The sequence below is a fragment of the Gigantopelta aegis genome, chromosome 7 (assembly GCF_016097555.1).
Source record: "Gigantopelta aegis isolate Gae_Host chromosome 7, Gae_host_genome, whole genome shotgun sequence".
NCBI classification, from domain to species: domain Eukaryota; kingdom Metazoa; phylum Mollusca; class Gastropoda; order Neomphalida; family Peltospiridae; genus Gigantopelta; species Gigantopelta aegis.
Window position 1 is genome coordinate 12,853,415 of NC_054705.1, and position 22,302 is coordinate 12,875,716.

Consider the following 22,302-nt stretch of genomic DNA (forward strand, 5'->3'; position numbering starts at 1 on the left):
GTTAGTAATGTGGGGGCCCCTTAATAGTGTTTAGAGGCGGATTTGAGGGTGAGGGAGGAGGGTCCCGGCCCCTAAATTTTTCAACAATTATAATTTTATTATATATTAAATTTCATTTTCTTTATGATCTCTCTCCAAACCTCCCCCAAAGTTCCCCTGGCATCCCGTCTCCTCTCATTGCTCCCCCCCCCCCCCCCCCCCCCAATACAAAATCCTGCCTACGCCACTGAGATAAAGGTGAAAAATTGCAAATCAGTGCGTTTTTAACTCATCAAATCACAGTCAGATATAAAGCAAACTTCCTGAAAAATGCTATACAAAATTTGTGATTTGCTTTTCAAAACTCATTTGGCATAGCAAAATGTTCTATAAATAGAGAATTACTATAGTCCGTCCCACAGGGAACGCCTTTTCCATACTATGGAATTTACTAAGAAGTCATTTATGCCTGAGCAGATCGATTTATAAATTGCCCACACAAATAGTATATTGTTGTTATTTCTAAAACTCAAATTATTTACAGAACATATGTTTATAGAATGATGGGATGGACTATAGCTAGTTAATGACGTCGGATATCTGCTTTATCCTGTGAAGGTAAGATCATATTATGTAAACAGAAACGGTGGTTGCAGGGTAAAATGTTTATAACTATTTCGCGCCATAAAGTGTAGCGTCATAATTTAAAAATAGACGTCATCTTGACGAGCTGTTATCGTTGACGTCATACTGGAACGCCATATTTGAAAAACCGATTTTACTCTGTTTTTGAGTAAGTGTAATAATTTCATTGTTTGTTTAGCATTTATGTTTCACATCTGATAAAGTATAATTGCATACCATCTAAACAATTACAGCTGTAGTTTGTAAGTACAGTGATAGTACGCGAACAAATAATGCTTTGTTTGGGGGGGGGGGGGGGGGGGTGACTTATAGAAACCTACGGAGTGCTGTTAAAGTAGCGACGAGCAATCAAAGGGCCGATACTCTAAACACATTTTTCCATTTTGACAAAATCGCGTCTCAGATTACATGCATTTTTCTCCAGCTTTACGTATATTAACGACTGGGGTAATAATGGGAATTGTGCCGAATATGTAAACTATTGTCCGAACCAAATTGTTAACAACTACGAAAAATTACTCTCCTACCTTTAATTGCCGTTAGATTTTCTCCAAAGTTTGTCCAGACACAAATTGCAAAAAAACCCACTACAAATATACAGATTCCACACACGAGACTCTTGGCTGAGATTGCATAGGGAAAAATACATGCAGTTTTCTGCCGTCTGCCATCTTGCTTCTTTATGGAATACTCTTCAAGAGGGGTGAAAGCCTCCAAAGTATGTGACACAATTAATATGAAATCGATGATCTCTAGTGTTATCATTAAAATAATAATAATAATAATTTTAAAAAATAATAATAATATGACGTCATCACTTTTGCTTTTATATCATAACATGTTATGACGTTGTTAGATTAAGTCCTATCCTTTCACCCCTCTTGAAGAATATTCCATAAAAAGTCAAAATGGCAGCTGATACAAAATTACGTTCTTTTTTCCCTATGCGCTCTCAGCGAAGTCGATATAGTAGTTCATCAAGATAAACGTCTCCGGCACAATATTTATTATTGTGATGTTTATTGCTGTGCCGTAACGTTTATCCATTGGATCGAATTTTCCATTTGCAATCACGATTTAATAAAATCAGGCAGATGTGCTTTATTTAAGAGCCTCAACACGTACAACAACATATTTTAATAAATTTTAGACAAAAATATTAAGTACAATACCTTTGGTAACCTTTCCAGGATTAGATGTTTGAAGATGACACATTTAAACATTTGAAAGCTATTTTTATCCTGGCACATCGAAAATGCGGAATGAAAATTTTGCGGAACGAGAATTATTTGTATCAAGCATTTTACGTACACCCAGTAAAAAGAAATATTGCGGAACTGAATGGAATTGATTATTAAATTTATTTATTTTGTTATTTTTGTTTCTACATATGTGCTTTGTGTGGGTTGCATTATATGCACTTTAATAATATTATCACATTACAGTTTTGGGGTGTATTATTCTTTTTTATTATTATTAAAAAAATAATGATTGTTAGTACAGGTCATTACTTATTTTAAGGCTTTCATTTATTTACCTTTTCCAAAATTATTATTTCCTTTAGTAATTGTTTTTAAATATTATTATTACAGGCCATTGCTTACATGTGTTTCAAAGGTTTTTCTCTTCTTTTTTTTCTCTTTTTTTTTTTTTTTAATTTCATTTCTTTTTTTTTAGCTATAATTACTGGTCATTAGTTATTTTAGGGGTTTTATTCAGTTAAAAAAAAAAATAAAAAAAAAAAATATATATATATATATAGATATATATATATATATATATATATATATATATATATATATATATATATATATATATATATATATATATATAAATCTAGACACACAAAGAATGGGGAAACAGACAATTTGAAAGTTAAACTGGCAGTTGAAAACAATTTATACATGTAAATCTAACATGTTATAATGATTGTCAGCTCCATGTAATTTATTCCTTGAAACATATTCATGTAACTACTTTCAAAACTTGTACTATAAGTTATATGTAGTTACATTACAAATCTGCACAGCAATGTACTTAAATAAAGTACTGAAAAAGTATGTTCAACTACATAATTATAAAGCATTAAGTCTCAAATGTTAACCATAACATTTAGAAATTAACATAAATGCATGAACATGTTAACAGTAAACTTACCTGAAGTAATCCACATCCACCCCACTACTTGCATGTTATTGTCAAGTGCACACCAGGCAGTCATTACAAGCAGCAGTTGTCATTAATTACTAAACATGTTCATATGGTTGCGAGGCAATCCTCAACAACACATTTAATGTTCAAACGGTTAAGTAGGAATCAGAGTACACATCGGTTTAGCCAATGTGCAGACAGGTACAAGGAAGTCACCACAAGCAGCAGTTGTCATCAAGTCACAGTTATGCATTAATTACTAAACATGTTCAAACAAGCAAATGCGTGATATCTTGCCACCCCCGTTTCATCCCTCTATGTCTGTCTCCCGCACCCCCTTCTGTTTTGTGTGTATATAAGTGTGTGTGTGTGCGTGCGTGTGTGTGTGTAACGGAAACATTTATAAATGAAAAAAACAACATTTTATTTAGTTAATAATAAAATTAATTAATTAATTTATTTATTATCATTATTATTCAATCAATAATTTATTTATTATGTTATTTATTTATTATAATTACTAACATTATTCAGTAATTTATTATTATATTATTATTTATTAAGTATTAATTAATTAATTTATTATTATATTATTTAACTGTTATTATTAATTTATTATCAATTAATTGATTTTTAAAAAATAATATTCATTAATTAAGTTTATTTATTTATTATTATTAAACGTGATATTCCATTAAATATCGTGGAATAAACTCGTGAACCCAAGACGAATAATAATAAAAATAATCCGATTCCACCAACAGTTTTCAATCACATTTGGGAATATTCGAGATTTTGTTCGTAACTGAAAATTGGATTAATGCAGGATTACTATTTGGACAAACTGTCTGTTTATGCGTAAAACGTGACTCGGGAAGTTTTCTTTATACAATAAGTGTTTATATTTATTGGTACATCTCATATTTCGCCACGAAATAATTAATTCCATGGTTGTATCGATTCCGCCTGAAATCTGGGCGGAAACTGCACGCTTGTTTTTGCTGTTCAAGTTGTAAACATCGGGTCCAATAAATGTCAAAATGTTAAAAAACGGACCGTAGATGTTTACCTTGGTGAACTATCGATATAGGTGACATGGTTATCATCTGGTATGTGGGTTCTGTGTCATTGTAACGGTTTTTTCAAGATTTGTGTCTGGACAAACTTTGGAGGAAATCTAACGGCAATTAAAGGTAGGAGAGTAATGTTTCGTAGTTGTTAACAATTTGGTTCGGACAATAGGGTGATGAATGCATTAAATCACGTAACTCTGCCATTTTAGTGCGAAGTAGATATTGACGAAATTTGTTTTACAAACATTGATAAACACTTTAAAGACATTTAAACATCCAGACGCAACTTCATATGTTTATAATATGATGGGAAATACTTTTAACAAACGATATTCGCCAGTGACATATTTTAAAACAACCGTATTCATAGTTTGTTTATTTATGAAACGTTGGTACCGAGTAGTTATGGTGACCGGAAAAATACCTTGCAAGGGACGTAACTTCTCTAGAATACCTTGCAAGGGACATAACTTATCTGGACGTACACGTCACTAATGGTAGTTGTGTTTCTTGATAATAGCGCGCACACTTCCGTAAATGATATATAAATAACGTGGTAGACGTTCAATAAAGCTTTTATAGGTTTAATTAATACCAAATTAGTTTGCTTTTTGAAGAATAAATCACATTGAGAAAGTATTGAGTCACTGAGGACCAACATATTTGTGTAGTGTTCAACAGAAATAAAATAAAAATAATATACAGCCATTAGCCAAAAGTGTTCAGTGATACAATTGTAGAACACAATTGCACACTTCTAGTTCAAAGTTTACTCCTTTATTTTATTTTTTATTATTAAAAGAAATTTGGGGTGGGGGGTGGGGGGGGTTGGTGGTGGTTCTTTGGAAAATATTTAATCACTGAGTGTGAATAAAAGAAATTGTAGATTTCTTTACATAAATTAAAATAGAATATAGTAATTTGCCAAAAATTTCAGTGTTACAGTCATTTTTGTTGCATTTGTATACACTGACAAATTATTGAGTGACAGTCAGTGTGGCAAAAACATGTTGTATAGTGTTTCAGAAATTGATATGTAATACACCAACATGACCAAATGTATGTCTTTTATCATACTGTACTAATTTATTGTGAGATACTCGTATGATTTGTGGTTGCAACAGACTGATATGAACATTTTGATATTTATCATGAGGGATTCACTGCAAATTTTTCAAGCAACTAATAATTAAACAAAATATTTCTGTATTCAAGGTTGCCGTGTATTATTTTGTTGACGTCATTGTTGTACCTGCACTTGTATGTATTGAGTAAAATACAAATTGGTGCTTTTCAAACAAAGTTACGAACATCAGGAATATAATCATGATATTTAGTGGTACGTTCAAGACAAAAGTTACACATATATTAATTAAAATGACCAAGCAAAACCAATTGTTCATACATAATTTTAGCCAATGCGAACAAAACTCTGATTCGAACTGACATCTGCATTTTAACAACACCAATCATGTTTTTTCTTTCATTTAGTAATAATACTAAAAACATGCTTGTTTTATTTAGGTATTGAAACTATTTCCTCGTTCCAGCCAGTGCATCACGACTTGTATATTAAAGGTTGTGTATGTGCTATCCTGTCTGTTGGAAAGTGCATATAAAAGATCCCTTGCTGCTTATGGAAACATGTAGTGGGTTTCCTCTCTAAGACTATATTACAAAATTACCATATGTCTGAAATCTAATAGCCAATGATTAATAAATCAGTGTGCTCTAGTGGTGTCGTTAACCAAAAGGAACTTTGAAACCATTTTTGGCTGTTCATCCAGTAATGTTGTCGTAAGTCATAATAACTTGGACTTTAAAATAATTCTGATATCAAAACTCGATTCATAATCTTGTAACAAGATGCTTTCAAAATCAACGGTTGCTTGTAAACGGTCTTTCAGCAAACTGAACCAGCTAAAAACACTGCAAAGAAATAGAATGTCACAGGAAACTCTTCAGTCTGCACTTTGCATTATGCATCTTGGCCCTGAAATAGAAAGTTTTGATCCAGAAGAAAGTATTCAACACTAGATTGAGTGTGCAAAAGGTACACACCATGTAAATGAACACAGTCTTCCTACTGTGAATTCCTGTGGTGGCCATGTGGAAGAGGTGGTGGAACTTGATTAATAATTCTTGACCTTTGGACAAATTTAATGACATGGTTTATATTCTTGTGTGTTTTATGCTCTTGCTTGTCTGGCCTAAAATGAAAGTTAAAACATGATTTAATTGTTTGTTTCATTTTACTGCTATATTTGTAAATTTGTAATGTTACAAATTATATAAAAATTCCAGTTATAATTGATCAGGAATTTGGGCTAGTGCTTTCTCTTGGCTAGTGACCTTTCAAAACATTTATCATATTCTGTCTTGTTGTTTCGTGCATGTTTTATCTGTGTGTGTGTGAATAGCTATATATAAATTAATGTGTGCAACTGAATTGCAAATACATGTAATGTTGTAAAATGTTGGTGATGGGAAAGCCTTTCAGCTCAATAAATACATACATAAACGTTTGGTTTTTCCCATAGACATATATACCAATAAATAAACACTGTTTAGTAAATTTGTATGAGTATTAGTACATTTTATCACCAATTATGTATATATCCTTAGTAGAAATAATATATATAATTTGATTATTAATATGTAGCAACACTATAAGAAGTTTTCACTTATTGACATTTCACAGACACACTTTTGGCAGACGGGTCACATGTTTGACAGGGTGCTAAAAATACAGGGAGTGACAAAACATATTGAAATTGTGAGGATAGTTTGATGAGATAACTAGTAAAATTGTCATATTTTTTGTTTTTTGTTATGCAAGGTTCTGAACAGAACAGAACAGCACTTTATTACACTCAGGCCGTTATGCAACGGCGTAAGAGGAACATACATATTCTGATTTTGACAAGATGGTTAACAGGAGGATACAAATAATAGGAATACATTGCTTGGTACATATATGAATACAAATACAAATACATGACATTACATTACATTACATTATAAAGATATGTGTATTAATAATATAAATACATATTACATTATAGAGATATGTGTATTAACCATATAGATGCATTCTGCGATGTAACGGAGTAGAGGTATATTGTAAATATAATTATTCAGAAAATTTCAGTTAACACTGTGTACTTTATAATTATTGGTATTACAATATATAGATATAAATAAAATAAATAAATAATAATAATAATAATAATTAAATTTTCATAAAATAACAATAAGACATAAAATAATGTAATACGATTTAAAATATATCAAGTATACTTGTATGTTGACCTTTAGTTTCATTTTCCTTTTTTGTCAGGATATCAATTAGTGAATGAAGTGTAAATAAGTGATCTATATTCGAATAACCTCTGCGGAAAGCAGCCTGGGCTTCGGTCATAACATCGTTTTCTTCAATAAAAGTAGTTAACCGGTTATTTAATACTGTTGTAAATAACTTTGAACAGCAACATAGTAATGTAATTGGTCGATAGTTTTCAGGGGGTGAACTACTACCTTTATTTTTAAAGATTGGTCTAAAAGTATATTAAATCGTTTAACATAGAATGGGAGCAATAAATGGGCTGTCGATTTAATATATTCGTCAACCTGCTGCTTTATTGTTTTTTAGTTGTTTTATTGATTTTAGTATTTCGTCCTCGCTGAATCTTCTATTTATGATATCATCGTTGCTTACTTGGTCATTGGGTAGGTGTAAACCACTTGCACCGACCAGTGATCCATAACTGGTTCAACAAAGGCCATGGTTTGTGCTATCCTGCCTGTGGGAAGCGTAAATAAAAGATCCCTTGCTGCCTAATCGTAAAAGAGTAGCCAATGTGGCGACAGCGGGTTTCCTCTATAAAAAAAACCCAGTGTCAGAATGACCATATGTTTAACATCCAATAGCCGATGATATGATAAAAAAAAAAATCAGTGTGCTTTAGTGGCGTCGTTAAATAAGACAAACTACTTTTGTCGGGTGGGGGGGGGGGGGGACTTATAGAAACCTACGGAGCGTTCTTGAGTACCGGGTCACGGGCGACCGTGACCTTGGTGTACGGTAACCGGGTACAGAAGAAGAGACGATGGAGGAAGAGGAGACGTGCCCAACGCCCGCTCCCCCCCCCCCCCCCCCCGAGGAAGAAGACCGGATCTGAAGAGGCGCCAGTCCCGGATGCTCCAGCTTCACCCACGATGGAACCGGACGACCTTGACACAGACATCTGTGACACCCCGTACCGGCGACCAACTCCACTGGCCCCTATTTAGGCTTTTCCGGCTGTGTCAAGCATTTTTTTTGTAACTTTTTGTTTAATGTAAACTGAAGCAAATGGACCTAATTAGAAGGAAAACAAACAAAAAGTTTTAATTTTTTATAGAAAAACCTCTTTTTTATATAGTCGGAAAAATGACGATTTCACAGGTATTGCACAGGCTAATTTCGTGGTTTTGGCAAACACACGTCTTCGCCTTGTCACACTAAAATGAAGCAGTAGAACAAAAAATAAAAATATGACAATTTTTCTTGTTACCTCACCAAACTATCCTCGCAATTTCAATATGTTTAGTCGCTCCCTTTATGTTTAGCTTCTTGTCAAACATATGACCCGTCTGCCAAAGTTGTGTGTGAAATGTCAAACAGTGAAAACTTCTTAGTGTTAATAATCAAATTATATATAGATAAACAAATACTAATGTAAATAGTACACAGCCTAAATCATGTCAATGTTGTTGTTTTTCTTGAAAAAAATAATTTTGCGAAAGGCTTATGGCACATTATTAATACACAGTAGACTCAGGTGTGAAAGTCTGATCACATTAACGCTTTCATAGTATTACTCATAGCGCGTCACAGAGCCTCGAGGGATCGAGGTCTTTTGGCAAGCGATGGGGAAAATGCGACATTTTATTGCGAAAATATTAAAAACGGGTAAATATTTCGGTGTTTTCTTTTCTTGATACTTCATATATATATATATATATATATATATATATCCAGACAATAGTGAATTATATGTCCGATAAGCCTGGATCTTTAATGAACCACCTGTTCGGACCGGTACTACAGTCAGATGCGGTCATATAGCAAAAAAAACTGAGACGGAAATATTTCCAATTTTGGAGTGAAAATAAATGCTCATATAATGTATGTTCGCAATGGTGTATGTTGTTAGTGCCAAAGAAGAACCCGTTCTATTGGTAATCTTCATTTGAATTTCGTCAATTTAACATGGATTTTAATGGCAGATACAATCTGTGTAGTAAAACCTAAGTCAGAATAGTCACATGCGTATTCCGTTGTTCATGATGGAATACTGGAATATCCGTTTTGAAAATCACTTTTTTTTTAAAAGCGTATATTTTGACCCATGCATCTTTAGTATAGTATATGGACCAATCATTTTACAGTGCCAGTGGCAACAAAGACTGGATTGCACCTTTATATAATATCAATTTGTTTTTCAGGTATGTCCCGTAGGCGGCTCATCTTATCCGTCACTGTGGTGTTATCTGCCTGTCTTGTTGCTGTCACATCCGACAGAGGTAAATTATGTACTCTAGGTAGTACATTTTGTCTTTCTTATTGCACTTACCTTTGTTTTACACCCATTAGCCAATATTTGTTTTATGTTCAGGTGTCCTTAAACATTCATCCATCCATCCATCCATTCATTCATTCGTACAGTCATCCATTAATTTATTCATTCATAGATTCATTCATTCATTTTAATTATACAATGTCACTGCATACATGTCTGTTCATTATGATTGTTAGGGCATAGCTGATGGTATAATTTCCCAGAAACTGGTCCACATTTCTTAAAAGATGCATTATATTAACACTTTTGTGTCTGAAGTTGTTGTTGATATTACATAATTAGACGGTGCTGAATTAAGAACCCCAAACAACAACAAAAAAAAAACAAAAAACAAACAAGAACACACACACACACACACACACACACACACACCAAAAACAAAAACACAAAAAAAAAAAAAAAAATAACACCCTAAAACAACAACAAAAACATTTACCAGAATTTTCATGATAAACTGTACTCGATCGATGCAACACACACACACACACACACACACACACACACACACACACAATTTTCACTCGGTTCCACCGTGTCCGATACTGCATGATGTTAATCCTGATCAAAATATAATATCGCCAAACAGTGTCATCGAATCTTATACATCTCTGCTTGAACATGCTCGACAATGTAAAAGAAACAACTACAAAAACCATCATATAGAAAATGTATATGGTGAATGTGTAGGTTGGAGCATTATCTCACATCCTATACAAACGGTGGATTCAAAATACCAATACTTTTGTGCTCCAAATTTGAAAAAAGAAGACAAATTTGTAGTACTTTCCATGGAAAAGAAAAAAAGTGTCTTGTAGCGTCGTTTGAGTCGGTTCGGTCGCAAGTCATACATTCGGGAATCGGGCTTTTACAACTAAGACTTTTTATACTCCTTTGTTCTTTAATCTTATTGTTATGCTATTGGTCATCTCCTGCCTTGTTACCTAGCTTTGTGTTTTTAACTTCCAAGCTGACATTCTCTATTTTATATCTTACTGGTTATATGCCCAGCACTTTGTTTGTTTATTCTCCTGAGGATGTTGGTTTTTAGACTAACGAAACGTCGAATATTTTAAATATTTTATGTAATTTAAAATTTTAAGGTGGTTTCAGTGGAAACATATATTTTTATATGTACTTTTTTAATATTCGGGAATCTTCGAATACATTCAGAATTCGCCGATAGTTAATTGGTTGTCTACTTCATGATGAGGCCATCTTAGAGGCCAAGCTTGTGTTATGTTATTTAGTCGGCAAGGCCAGGAAACAAATGTGTTACAATTACCGTAAGAATGAGTAGATATATAATAAGACAATGGCCACATTCAGAATGTTGTAGTTACTTTAAGACGAAAAAGAGCGCCAAATTTGTCAATATACAAATCAATGAAACAAAACATGCCTCTTCAAACTTGTATATGTATTACTCAACATATCAGGGTTTCTGCCGCATACCCAAATACTTTTTTAGATATGTTCTTCTTTTCTTCAAGTTAACCTTTTGACAAATATAATTACTTTGATAATAATTATTAGTGTATAATTTCCTAAACCCTAACCCTAAACGTAACCCATTTTCTTTCAAGGGGAGCCCCCTTCCCATATCCCCTGTTGACTGTGGTTGCATTCAATTCCGTAGAGCCATACCTAAAAATTTCTTCAACAGATTAACGAAATTAGGAGGATCCATCTTCAGAATTTGACAAAATATTAAATTTGTTGGTAATTACTGCGAAATGAAAAACAAAAGGAAAAAGTCAATGATTCGTGTATGTTTTATTTCCATATACCAGCCTCGGTAGCGCAGTGGATAAGCCATCGGACTACAGGCTGGCAGGTACAGGGTTCGCAGTCTGGTACCGGTTCCCATTCAGAGCGAGTTTTAATAACTCAATGGGTAGGTGTAAGACCACTACATCCTCTTCTCCCTCAGTAACAACTAACAGTGTGCATGAATTGGATATAAACACGAAAATAAGTTGAAATGAAATATTTGCAGACATATCAGCCGTGTTGACTGGCTCGTCAGCGGTGGGACATGAGGGCGGCTTCTACAACTTCACCTGCACAGTCAGAAATGCCGCTGGTTTTACTGACGGTGTACAGTTCAAAAAAGGTGAAGGGTTCCTTATGGCAACCTTATATCAAGTCGTCGCCAGCTGTACGAAACAGTACTCTTCATATAGGACCAGCGGAATTCAATGTGGATTGGGAACAAACAATGGATCTGCTCAAACAAAGCGATATCACATGTGGATCATTAATCTGAAGAAAGCAGATGTCACTCTCTGGTGGTGTCATTTGCCTACCTTTGGAGTACGCAGCAATATTTTAGATATTAGTAAGTAGAGCTAATGCATTTTCTTACACATCTATTGTAGTTACTGATGATATGACATGGCAATACAGGGCACATGATCATTTTATAATTACTCACCAGTTGGCTAGTAAACAAAAACAAACCACTAGACAACTCATGATTGTTACTCGCCAGACAATATATCAAGTATTAATGTTGATGTACTTGAATGATCGACTTTTAAACACCAATCTCTGTTGTTTTACTTCACTTTACTTTACTCAAAATGCAGGTGCAGTCACTAGAAGTGAAGAAAAAGTTCAATGTTTAATATATATATGGTGCATATATACATCTCTCTCTCTCTCTCTCTCTCTCTCTCTCTCTCTCTCTCTCTCTCTCTCTCTCTCTCTCTCTCTCTCTCTCTCTCTCTCTCTCTCTCTCTCTCTAGATATATATAAGGGATGAAGGGAATCGGTAGAGCTGGTTCCACTTATAGAAGTATTTGGAAAATATCTTGTGTATTTATTTTGTCAAAAATCACACACACACACACACACACACACACACACACACACACACACACACACACACCCTCAAAAAATATAAATAATAATAAATAAATGAATTGTCACGTGTGAAAAGAAACAATTTATTTATTCTTACTGAGTTATATGTGTACCGAGTACTTGGTTTCGACAAAATCTTTCAGCGGCCCAAAGGGAATACGATATTTCCAGAAAACAGGTAAGATTGTGGGACAGGGACTATGAGAAAATTGTTTTATTTTCTATTGGATAATTTTCTTTAGACGGACATTTGGACATAAATACGCTCTCATTACAGTCAGAGACAAACCTATGTATTTTTTTGGCAATTCCTGACTACCAAACGGTTGGCAAAGATTTCCGCTTTAATACCACAACAATCCTATGTTTGACGTCACATACCTTCACTAATACACATACTACAGAAATAAATCCGACAGCACCCACATTCAGCTACGCTTCGTGACACTCTGTCGCAACAATTACAAAGCTCGGCGATCTATTTCGAGACGTAGATCACGTGATCGCCCACTGGGCGATTCCGCCTTGTGCAGCAGTTACAGGGGCCGTCTTATATCAAGCGACGTTACAACATGGAAGAGTTGGCTAATGTCGTTTTGGATGAATTTGGATTTAATTACGTCATTAAACCAAAACAATTACAGATTATTGATTCCATTTTGAATAAGGCAGAATAAACAGGAATGTAATCAAGGTATCTGTCTTGAATTTCTTTGGAAAATTGCTTGTATACAACAGCATCTGTAAGATTTTTCTTCAGATGCGCAACATCAAACACAATGTTAGGTGGTGTAATACACCAAGTTGGTAAAACTAAATATGAAGGAGTTTCCAAAGTGTCAGTTAAATCAATGTGGCAAAGTAACAAAAAACGCTTAATGCGAAGACCAAATGTATGAATGGCATATGGCCTTGCATCAAACAACTTCATATGTTTGTTATCAAACATCGTGTCATGTGTAGGATGTTTCAGTAAAGATTTAATACTGCAGAGAAAGCTTTGCATGCCTAGCACCCAAACAAGGTTCGTGTGTATCAACGTATAAGCTCTATATAGGAACTGTTCTAAACACACCAAGACTTGCTTGCCGACCCATACACAATGCATCCATAATCAAGTTTTGACCTCACAAGAGATCTATAGAGACGAAGCATAACCTTTTTCGGTCTGTTCCTCATTCTGTATTAACAATAACTTTTAAAATATCATCACCCATATCTGCCAAATTTTCATAAATAGTGCCAATCGGGACCGAACGTAGTTCGATCATTTTCAGCCTGCCAGAAAGTAATTCTGTAGATTTCTTTGGTCATTTCTTTGTGCCATTGACTGTCTTAGGGAGATTAATGGTCAACCTGTTTGGTGGACACTTAAAATCCAATGACACTTGGGTTTCAGTTTCCTTGCAGAGAGGAGTAGCTTGTTCTTTTTGTACTGCTTTCTGCACTTGTGTTTTGTGCCTTCTCAATGTCAGACAGTTTTTTCTACTTGGCTTCATCACAGTGCCAGGTTAAGTCTGTGTTGCCAGCAACACTTTTAGTGGTGACTTTGGCAGCAGCTGCAGCTGCATATGACTTGTCAGCCACTGTCGGTGTTGCTGTCTCCACCAAACTCCTGGCATCCATGAAGGATAGTTTATTTTGTACCTTTATCTGTTGAACTCGTTCTTCCAGTTTCCACCGTGGACACTCTCGCGAGTATGCACAATGGTCGCCCCTGCAGTTGAGACAAAGTACATCGTTCTTACATTTCTTGCTATCATGGTCAAAAAGACAAAAACGAGCACATGTAAGTTTGCCACAACATGTGTACTGACCCTGACCAAACCTCTGGCATTTGAAGCAACGCAAGGGGTTTGTAATAAAGGGATCAGCAGGAATATTAAGGTAACTAGCTTTGAGAGACTGGGGAAGGTTAGGGAATTAAAGGTGAGGATACAAGTATTGGTCGGTAGCAAGTCATTGTAACAATGAACCTTTATTCTCCTGACTGCAGTAACTCCCTTTCAAGATAAATTTTGGCATATTTCTTCCTCACTGACTCTTTCCAGATCTCTGTATCTGATCACTCCCTTTGACGAGTTGAGGGAGGTATGCAGTTACCTTAATTGGCACATTGCAAAAAACTGTCAATTTGAGGCAAGTTGAATGTTTTTCGGTTAAACACTGAACCAACAGCCCATTCTTAATTTTTTTTTACAGATTTTGGATCACCATCATCAGTGGAACTGACGACGAGAAACATTGGCCAATTTTGTAAAGAAATCACTTTGGATTTCTTCACATTTGTTTTAAATTTGATCGACACCTTGTTCAAAGACAAGAAGTCCGAAACTTCGGTGTGGACCCTTTTAAGGGTCCCATCTAAGGTGGACAAATTTGTTTTATGCATTAACCATGTCCCCCACCCACCAACAAGTCCAACATGGATAAGTCCAACAACGGATAACCATGTACCAGGGATACATGGTTGATATACTTAGGCATTAAGAATAACAAAATCACCAAATTGACCCTAGCCACCACCCCAAGAGCAACAAATACATATGGTGTATAAAACAATGTTTGCTCTTGACTAATATAAACAAAACAAAAGTTGTTTGCTCTGGAGCTTGGCGTGACCAGCCGATTGATCACGTCAGGCCTTTCTGACCGCCCGTCTACTTAAATTCCAGGGCCCTGTAACTCAAAGAAGTGTAACTAAGTGTACGATACGTGTATGGTACGTGTATGTACTTACTGTTTTACTCCAGTAACTAAAAGAATGCGCAAAACACACTTAGCATACACGTAAAATGTTCACTTGCGTAGTGCCTAAGAACGTGTAAATATCAGTGCAGTAAGCAACCCTTGGCTCATTGCATGTATTGCACGCGTGCGTTGTTATTAGCAAGTAAATAACCCACAATACATTTCATTTAGCCAACGAAAACAAAGGCATGTCTTCTTCGATTTCTTCCCCGCCAAAAAAGAAAAGAAAACCCAATTTACTATAGAACACAACAATCTACTTGTGGATGCTGTCGCCAATGATAAAGGTATATTATATCTTAAAATAATGTTATTTATTATATAATATATAGGCTATCCAGTGTATATTTAGTTCTATGCACATACTTGCGGTGGGTCGTCGGATCGATCCCACATGGTGGACCCTTTGGGCTACTTCTCATTCCAGCCTGTTCTCCACGAGGCCGTAGTATGTGCTATCCTGTCTATGAGATGATGCATATAAAAGATCCCTTGCTGCTTATCTGACAGAGTAGCCAATGTGGCGGGAGCGAGTTTCCTTTCTCACTATCATAATGGTCCTTAAACATATGCCTCACGCCATATAAGCATAAATAAAATGTGTTGAGTGCGTCGTTAAATAAAACATTTCTCTCTCTCGAAATGGACAAACTTGCTAATTATAGTCCGTCATGTTTTTCTTAAATAATTTCAGTCTGGCTTAACGTAGAAGAAAAGTAAAAACAGTTTTGAAAATAACAAAAATGTACTATTTTAGGTTAACCATGTCTAAATCAATATCAGTTTAGATATAAATACAATTGTAATATACTTCCATATAGTTCAATAAGTACCACGTTTTCCGATGACATCCATTTGGTACTTCCGCTTAAGACTGCTCATGTCATTGGGTACTTCCGGAAAATAGCTGATGTTTTAGGGTAAGCCACTGGTTTTCGTACTATATGTAAGTAAATTATAATTATATTTATTTCCAAAATGATTCATTTATAATGGTTCATAAAAATTGTGAATTTTTGCTATTTTCAAAACTGTTTGTACTTTTCTTCTAAGCCAGACTGAAATTATTTTTAAAAAATACGTTGTGGTAGGGGCTGGGACCGACTATAGATGTTATAAACTAATAATACAATACATGTAAATGAGGTGTGAGTTTAAAAAGAAAACCCACATGGCTTGGTAACGTAAAACCCAATGGTCTGTTTAAGGTGGGGATTTTGTATTGGTGTCGGTGATATGTATCTAAGACATTAATATGCCACAAGTTTAAGTCATTTTTAATTTATATTTTAGGAATTTTGTTTGCAAAATTTTCCAATACGTCTACTTTGTAAAAAAAGAAAAAAGCGTGGGAAAACGTTGCTAAAGTCATAAATGCAAACAGACATGGAGTAATTAGAACAGCGGATGAAGTGAAGAAAAGGTGGCAAGATTTGAGATCTGCAGTAAAAAGCAAAGAAGCTAAAAGGCGCAGAGAACTTTCGAAAACAGGAGGGGGTAAAGGTGAAATAATAACATTGGATCCGATCGAAGAACGTGTTCTAGAGTTGGTGGGAAACTGTGCCATTGAAGGTATAAATGGAGGAGTAGACAGTGACAGAAGAAGACAACATTGTCAATGAAGATCCCAACCACGACACCCCTTCTCAAATACTACTGCACAACCATCGCGTGAAACAGTCTTGTGAATTCATAGGTCCGGACCTTGAATTAATAAATATAGAAAGAGAAAGACTTGAGATAGAAAGAGAAAGACTAGACATAGAGAAGCAGCGCCTAGAGGTCGAGAAACAAAGATTACAACTGGAAATGGAACGATCACGTCATACGAAGGAATAGTTTGAAATCACAAACACTAGTGGGCTTTCAAACAGTGATTTTTATAATGATGATTCGTTACTAAATATGTATTTGATAATAAAAACCCTTGTAATATATATTCTAATGTGTATTAAACAGTCTCACTAGTAAATTTTTTCCCCTGTGTGTGCTGTAACCTCACCGTGGTGCAGGGGTGTAACATTCTCTTTGAGAATGGCCAATACAGCACAAAATTGAAGTTTTGAGTAAAATTCGGTGTCCGTAAAATTCTGTGATATTTGTGTTTTTGCACAGTTCTTTACACTGTTTTTGAATTTTTATATTGATGTTGATCATCACTTTATTTATTTGCATTACCATAGTTTGACACCCAATAGCCGATGTATTTTTCGTGCTGGGGTGTCGTTAAACATTCATTGAAGAAGAAGAAGAAGTAGTACATTTTTTAATCTTTATTTAAGAGCACACATTTTATTAAAGATTTGAATATTTGAAATAAATATAATTTACTGAATTAAAGAGACAAAACAGTTTAACACACCCGTAAAAGTTTCATTTATAGACAGTCAGTTTTAATAATTGGTTGTAATAAGTTCATTTCTAACATCAGTTCCTCGTTGGTTTTGTAGAACAATTTGATAATAATTGTTGTCATCATCATCTTCGTTTTCGTGAATCTGATAATCCATAAGAGGAATTCCCTTCTGTCTGCATATGTTATGCAATATAGCCGTTGCAGCTATGATGTTGACACATTTTTCTGGGCTGTACATAAGAAAACCACCAAATGCATGCAAACATAGAAATCGCATCTTCCACACTCCAATCGCTCTTTCACTAGCATTTCCTTGTTTTTCTTTGGCTTTGGTTGTAATTTCTTTGCCCTCTTGTCTGAGGATTCAATACGGGAGTCAACAGAAAAGGCAAACAAGGAAAACCGTTTGCAAAATACCTCAGCGTCACCATCACTTGCAATGACACCGATAGAGAATGTACTCTATTGGTAGGTCTAAGTAGGTCATTGTTTAGAACATCGCAAAGTTCAAAAATACTTTGTCTGTCCAACCTGTATTTCCTTATAATTTCTTGTTCTCCCATATAGTCCAAAGGGTTATTTCGATCTCGAAATACACGACCAATATTATGGCATCGTCTCCTGTTATGTCTGTTGTGTAAATAAACATAAAGCGCCATATTGAAATGAAGATCGGGTTGAAAATATTTACATGCCGCAACGTGTGCACCTGTTAAGGTTTTAAGTGTGTGCTACACCACCCTCGAAACCGACGTAAGTATGTGGCCATTTACTCACACGACTTAAAGTATGTGCACGTTGAGTTACTGGTTTAAATCGTTAAGAGTGATCTACGTCTCACAGCAAACAAAACACCCCAAAAGGGGAGTTGTACTGTATTAGCTATTCTCAAGGAGAAAATATCACCACCGCACCACGTTGAGGTTACAGCACTTGCAGGCAAGGTGTGGTGATGTTTTGTTGCTGCAGATACAGAGTGACCAGTAGAGCGTGAGCGTTCGTCCTGAAAACCAAAATGCCGTCCAGCCTCATGTGCGAAGTGCACAGATGTTGTCACAGTAGCCCAGTGACCCTGCCATGAACAATATGCAGATGTGTTCTGGCAGTCATGGTGATGCCACCCTACAACATAACAGACCCTCCTCCAAATCAGTCATGAGGACGAACGTTGACGTTGGCGTAGTGTTCAATGGGACGCAGTCAGACGCACTCTCATCGATCATCGAAGTCTAGTGTGAATCTGGACTCGTCTGAAAACATCACCTGAGCTCAACGCCTGTTACCTCAATGTATGGCAGTAATGAGCCTCACAGTCAAATGTGGGGTAACGTAGGGTCGACATTGGTGGATGTTACTTCTACCCAGTCTGTCACGAATAGCCATGACTAGACTCTTAACACCAGTTGTAACACGGAGGTCTCTTGCGATTTGATTGGCTAAATGACCATGATTCCTCAACATATAAGTCCTAATGAAGTGGTCCTGACCCGGAGTTCTGGGCTTTGGTCATCCTGAATGTGGACAGTCATCTACATTTCTGGTTTGTCGATATCGGGCCCACATTCAGCTAATGACTTATTGTGACACGTTAAGTCTACAGACATAATTGGCTGGGTGGTGCCAGTTTGGAGTATGCCAACAGCCCTGAGACGTTCTTGACGTCGCATTGTTGAAACGTTACACAAAGTTGTAAAGTATGTGACAGTAACGTTTTGATATGGTGTTCCAGTAACAAACAAGAAATAATAAGCCACAATGTCCATATAACGTACGCTCAAAATAAGTACTCAATTTTAAATTGCACCCATCGCATGCGCAGCATCACGTTACGTGCTTCGCGATCAAAACAATTGGTGCATGTTTTTTTCATGCACTTTGAGTGGGAACATTATGGCACACCATGCACTTACTTTGAGTTTTATCTCTAACAATCATTCTATAATTATTGATGTTTGAAATGGAATAACCCCTACTTATTTTGAACAATATATAGACAATAACTTACGAGTTAGAGGAATTACGGATTATCTGTCCCAAGTGAAAATAATGTTGTCAGTCACAAGTTTTAGCGAGTGACTGACAACATTAATTCCACGAGGTACAGATAATCCATAATTCTGAGTATCAAGTGGGTTATTGTATCTATTCCCCATAGTGTAAATAGTTTTGAAACTTTAAATTTCTTACATGACACAAACTATATAATAAAGAAGACTGAAAGTTTGAGGAAAATGATGACGTCACGAAAGGAAAACAATAACGTCAAAAGCTATCTTTAGGCACACAAATCAAATATAAGCAAGAGAGGTCACAGTCGTAATGAAGTGATGTTTCTAGCGGGAAGTGAAAGAACTACAAAGAAATTAGTTTAGAGCATGTTTAATTGTTGACAAGAACAAAAATGCTTAAACGATTTCAAGAAAAACTGAACATTGGTGGAGCTGAATGTTTTGTGATAGATAATAATTGGATTTTTCAAGTCAACATTTACAAACAATAAAAGTGTGACCGGCATGCCGGACCTATATCACGTATCGAGCTGTTTACAAAACAAGTGTATTCTTAACTGCTGTTTTTGAAAGTACCATAATTGTAACAGTGTTATAATGGAGTCCAAACAGAGACACCAGAATATTAAAGTGTAAAATCAGCACTAGGGCAACAGTTCTAATAGGAATCTGATGAATAATTTATTTGCATTATTCGCCGACGTTTGATACTTTTGTTTACAGCTGGAGTCCCGATTTCACCAATGCTGATGTTAAACACACCACCATAAATTGGACCCGAGAACAAAGTGTGGAACATATCTGATCTCTATATCACCTGTTTTTCAGTTGATGTCATTTTTACACTGGGATGAAAGGATAGCATATTTGTGACCGTTTCTGGCATTGGGGTATTGAGCTGTTGTAACAGTGGTGTGGAAAGCATTTTATTGTTGTATGGTGTATTTGTTGAGTGGGACAATGCCTTGCTTATCTCTCCATGTTATTCTGCGTTAATGCTGGAATATCTATTTATGGACTGGATGATTTTGTGTCCAGCATATTGCATAATTTGGCGTGCAGGTACACCTTTGTTGGCAAGGTGTTGGATCGCGTACTTCCTAGCACTATGATTGATCAGGCGTTTGTCTGAAGACAGATTAGACTTTCCTACCATGATTTTCATAATTGACTGCAATTTATTTTTCCCAACGGAGGCTGCCTCTTGAATCATTGTTCGCCAGGGTTGGGACACTTCCTTGTATTTGTAGCCAGATAAAAAGGGTCGTCCTTTCTTGAAAAGGTAGCTGGTTGCAAGTTGGAAAAAACACTTATACACTGTGACTGGACAAATAGGATCAAAAGGTTGTGACCAAGCTTTTGGCGTGACGTCACACGCACTTGTTGGGACTTCGCTGGTGCGAGTTTTGGATTGCCTTTCTAAATAAACTAGGTATTCTTTACCAGCAGAATTTCGTTTCATCTGGATATCACCCCAATGCAATCCTCTGTGTGGAGCAATGGATTTTATGCCAAAGTAAACAGTATTATTCCACTGAAATGGAACTTGGAGAATCAAAGCCCAGTTGGCCATTTTTTTTTAATTAAAATTTGAATTTCTTCGTTGGATATGGGCTCAGCTTTATTGGCTAAGTTACCTTTTCCTATCCTCTTAAGTGATTCGATTTTGGATTGAATGACATCCCTCAATTCATAAAGTTCGACCGATTCTGAGAGCAAATGTTTATAGTTATGGTTCTTCAAATAACACTCTATGCTGCCTCCTAATCTCTTTTTTTGTGGTATTTTCGTTCTCATTTTCTATCAAGGAATTTTCTATGTTATCGTCGTTTACATCTAAAAATGTACCTGTGTGCGTCTTCACAACAAACATGTAATCATTTAGTGGTTTTATGATGTCCACAACTCTACCAACAAATTGACCGTCAATCTTCACTAAATCATTTACACGTATAGGTGTTAGAAGAGTAGTCATGTTTGTTTACTGTGGTTACAGGAGACGATATATATATATATATATATATATATATATATATATATATATATATATATATATATATATATATATATATATAACCAGGTACCATTCGAAATAAATAAATATTGGTGTATGCCATTGTTTTGTTTGATTTTAAAGGAGTAGGTACGATAGCAATGTGTTTGTGGCCCCCAATAAATCGAGGAAACAAAATTCACAATTTGGATTTAAAAGTAGGTGTTGGACATAAATAAAGGTTTTAGTGTTACACATATTTTTCTGTGTTATGTGTTGAAAATATTATAAATCTGATGTCAAAGTGTTCGATGTTAGGCTCAATTCATGTTTTTAGCCATTTTTGCCAATTTCAAAGCGTCAGAAAGGTATCAGCGCAGTCGTTTTCAGTCTTCATTTTTTAAACACAACAAAATATTAAGATAATATAACTACTGTGTAAAAATAGAGATTGAACACGAATGCGCTCATAATGAAAACAAAATAAATTGATCAGTTTTGTATTGTTTTCTACAACAAAGGGACGTAACTACGACAGGTCGTGAATCTTCAGCTCGATCCAGATCGCACCTGTCAACGCGTCCTCAGGCCCTGTCATTAATTATTAACAATGATTTTACACATCAAGTGGAAGATTTGGTGATTCATCCAAGATTTAAGAAATTGGTAAGTATTTTAAATTATTGAGGATCCTACATTTCGTAAAATTTAGTTTTGCACGATATTGTCAATTTTAGGCAAATTACTGTCAGTCTTTCGATCTATCAATCGGTTTGCAATGTCAGTGACAGATAGGCTTATTGGGGCAGGTTATGGATTTGCAATGTAAGCTACAGTTAAGAACTAGAACATCGAC

General features: G+C 35.4%; 1 protein-coding gene across 1 annotated transcript in view; it reads left to right on the top strand.

The window, feature by feature from the left end:
- Positions 1 to 722: 722 nt before the first annotated feature.
- The window catches only part of LOC121377366, a 49,678-nt gene continuing 28,098 nt past the window's right edge, over positions 723 to 22,302 (top strand). Inside the window, exons 1-3 of the mRNA XM_041505342.1 lie at positions 723 to 772; positions 9,339 to 9,416; positions 11,469 to 11,810. Coding sequence (XP_041361276.1) covers positions 9,341 to 9,416; positions 11,469 to 11,810 — 418 coding nt within the window. The 5' untranslated portion in view covers positions 723 to 772; positions 9,339 to 9,340. The remainder of the gene's footprint in view (positions 773 to 9,338; positions 9,417 to 11,468; positions 11,811 to 22,302) is intronic.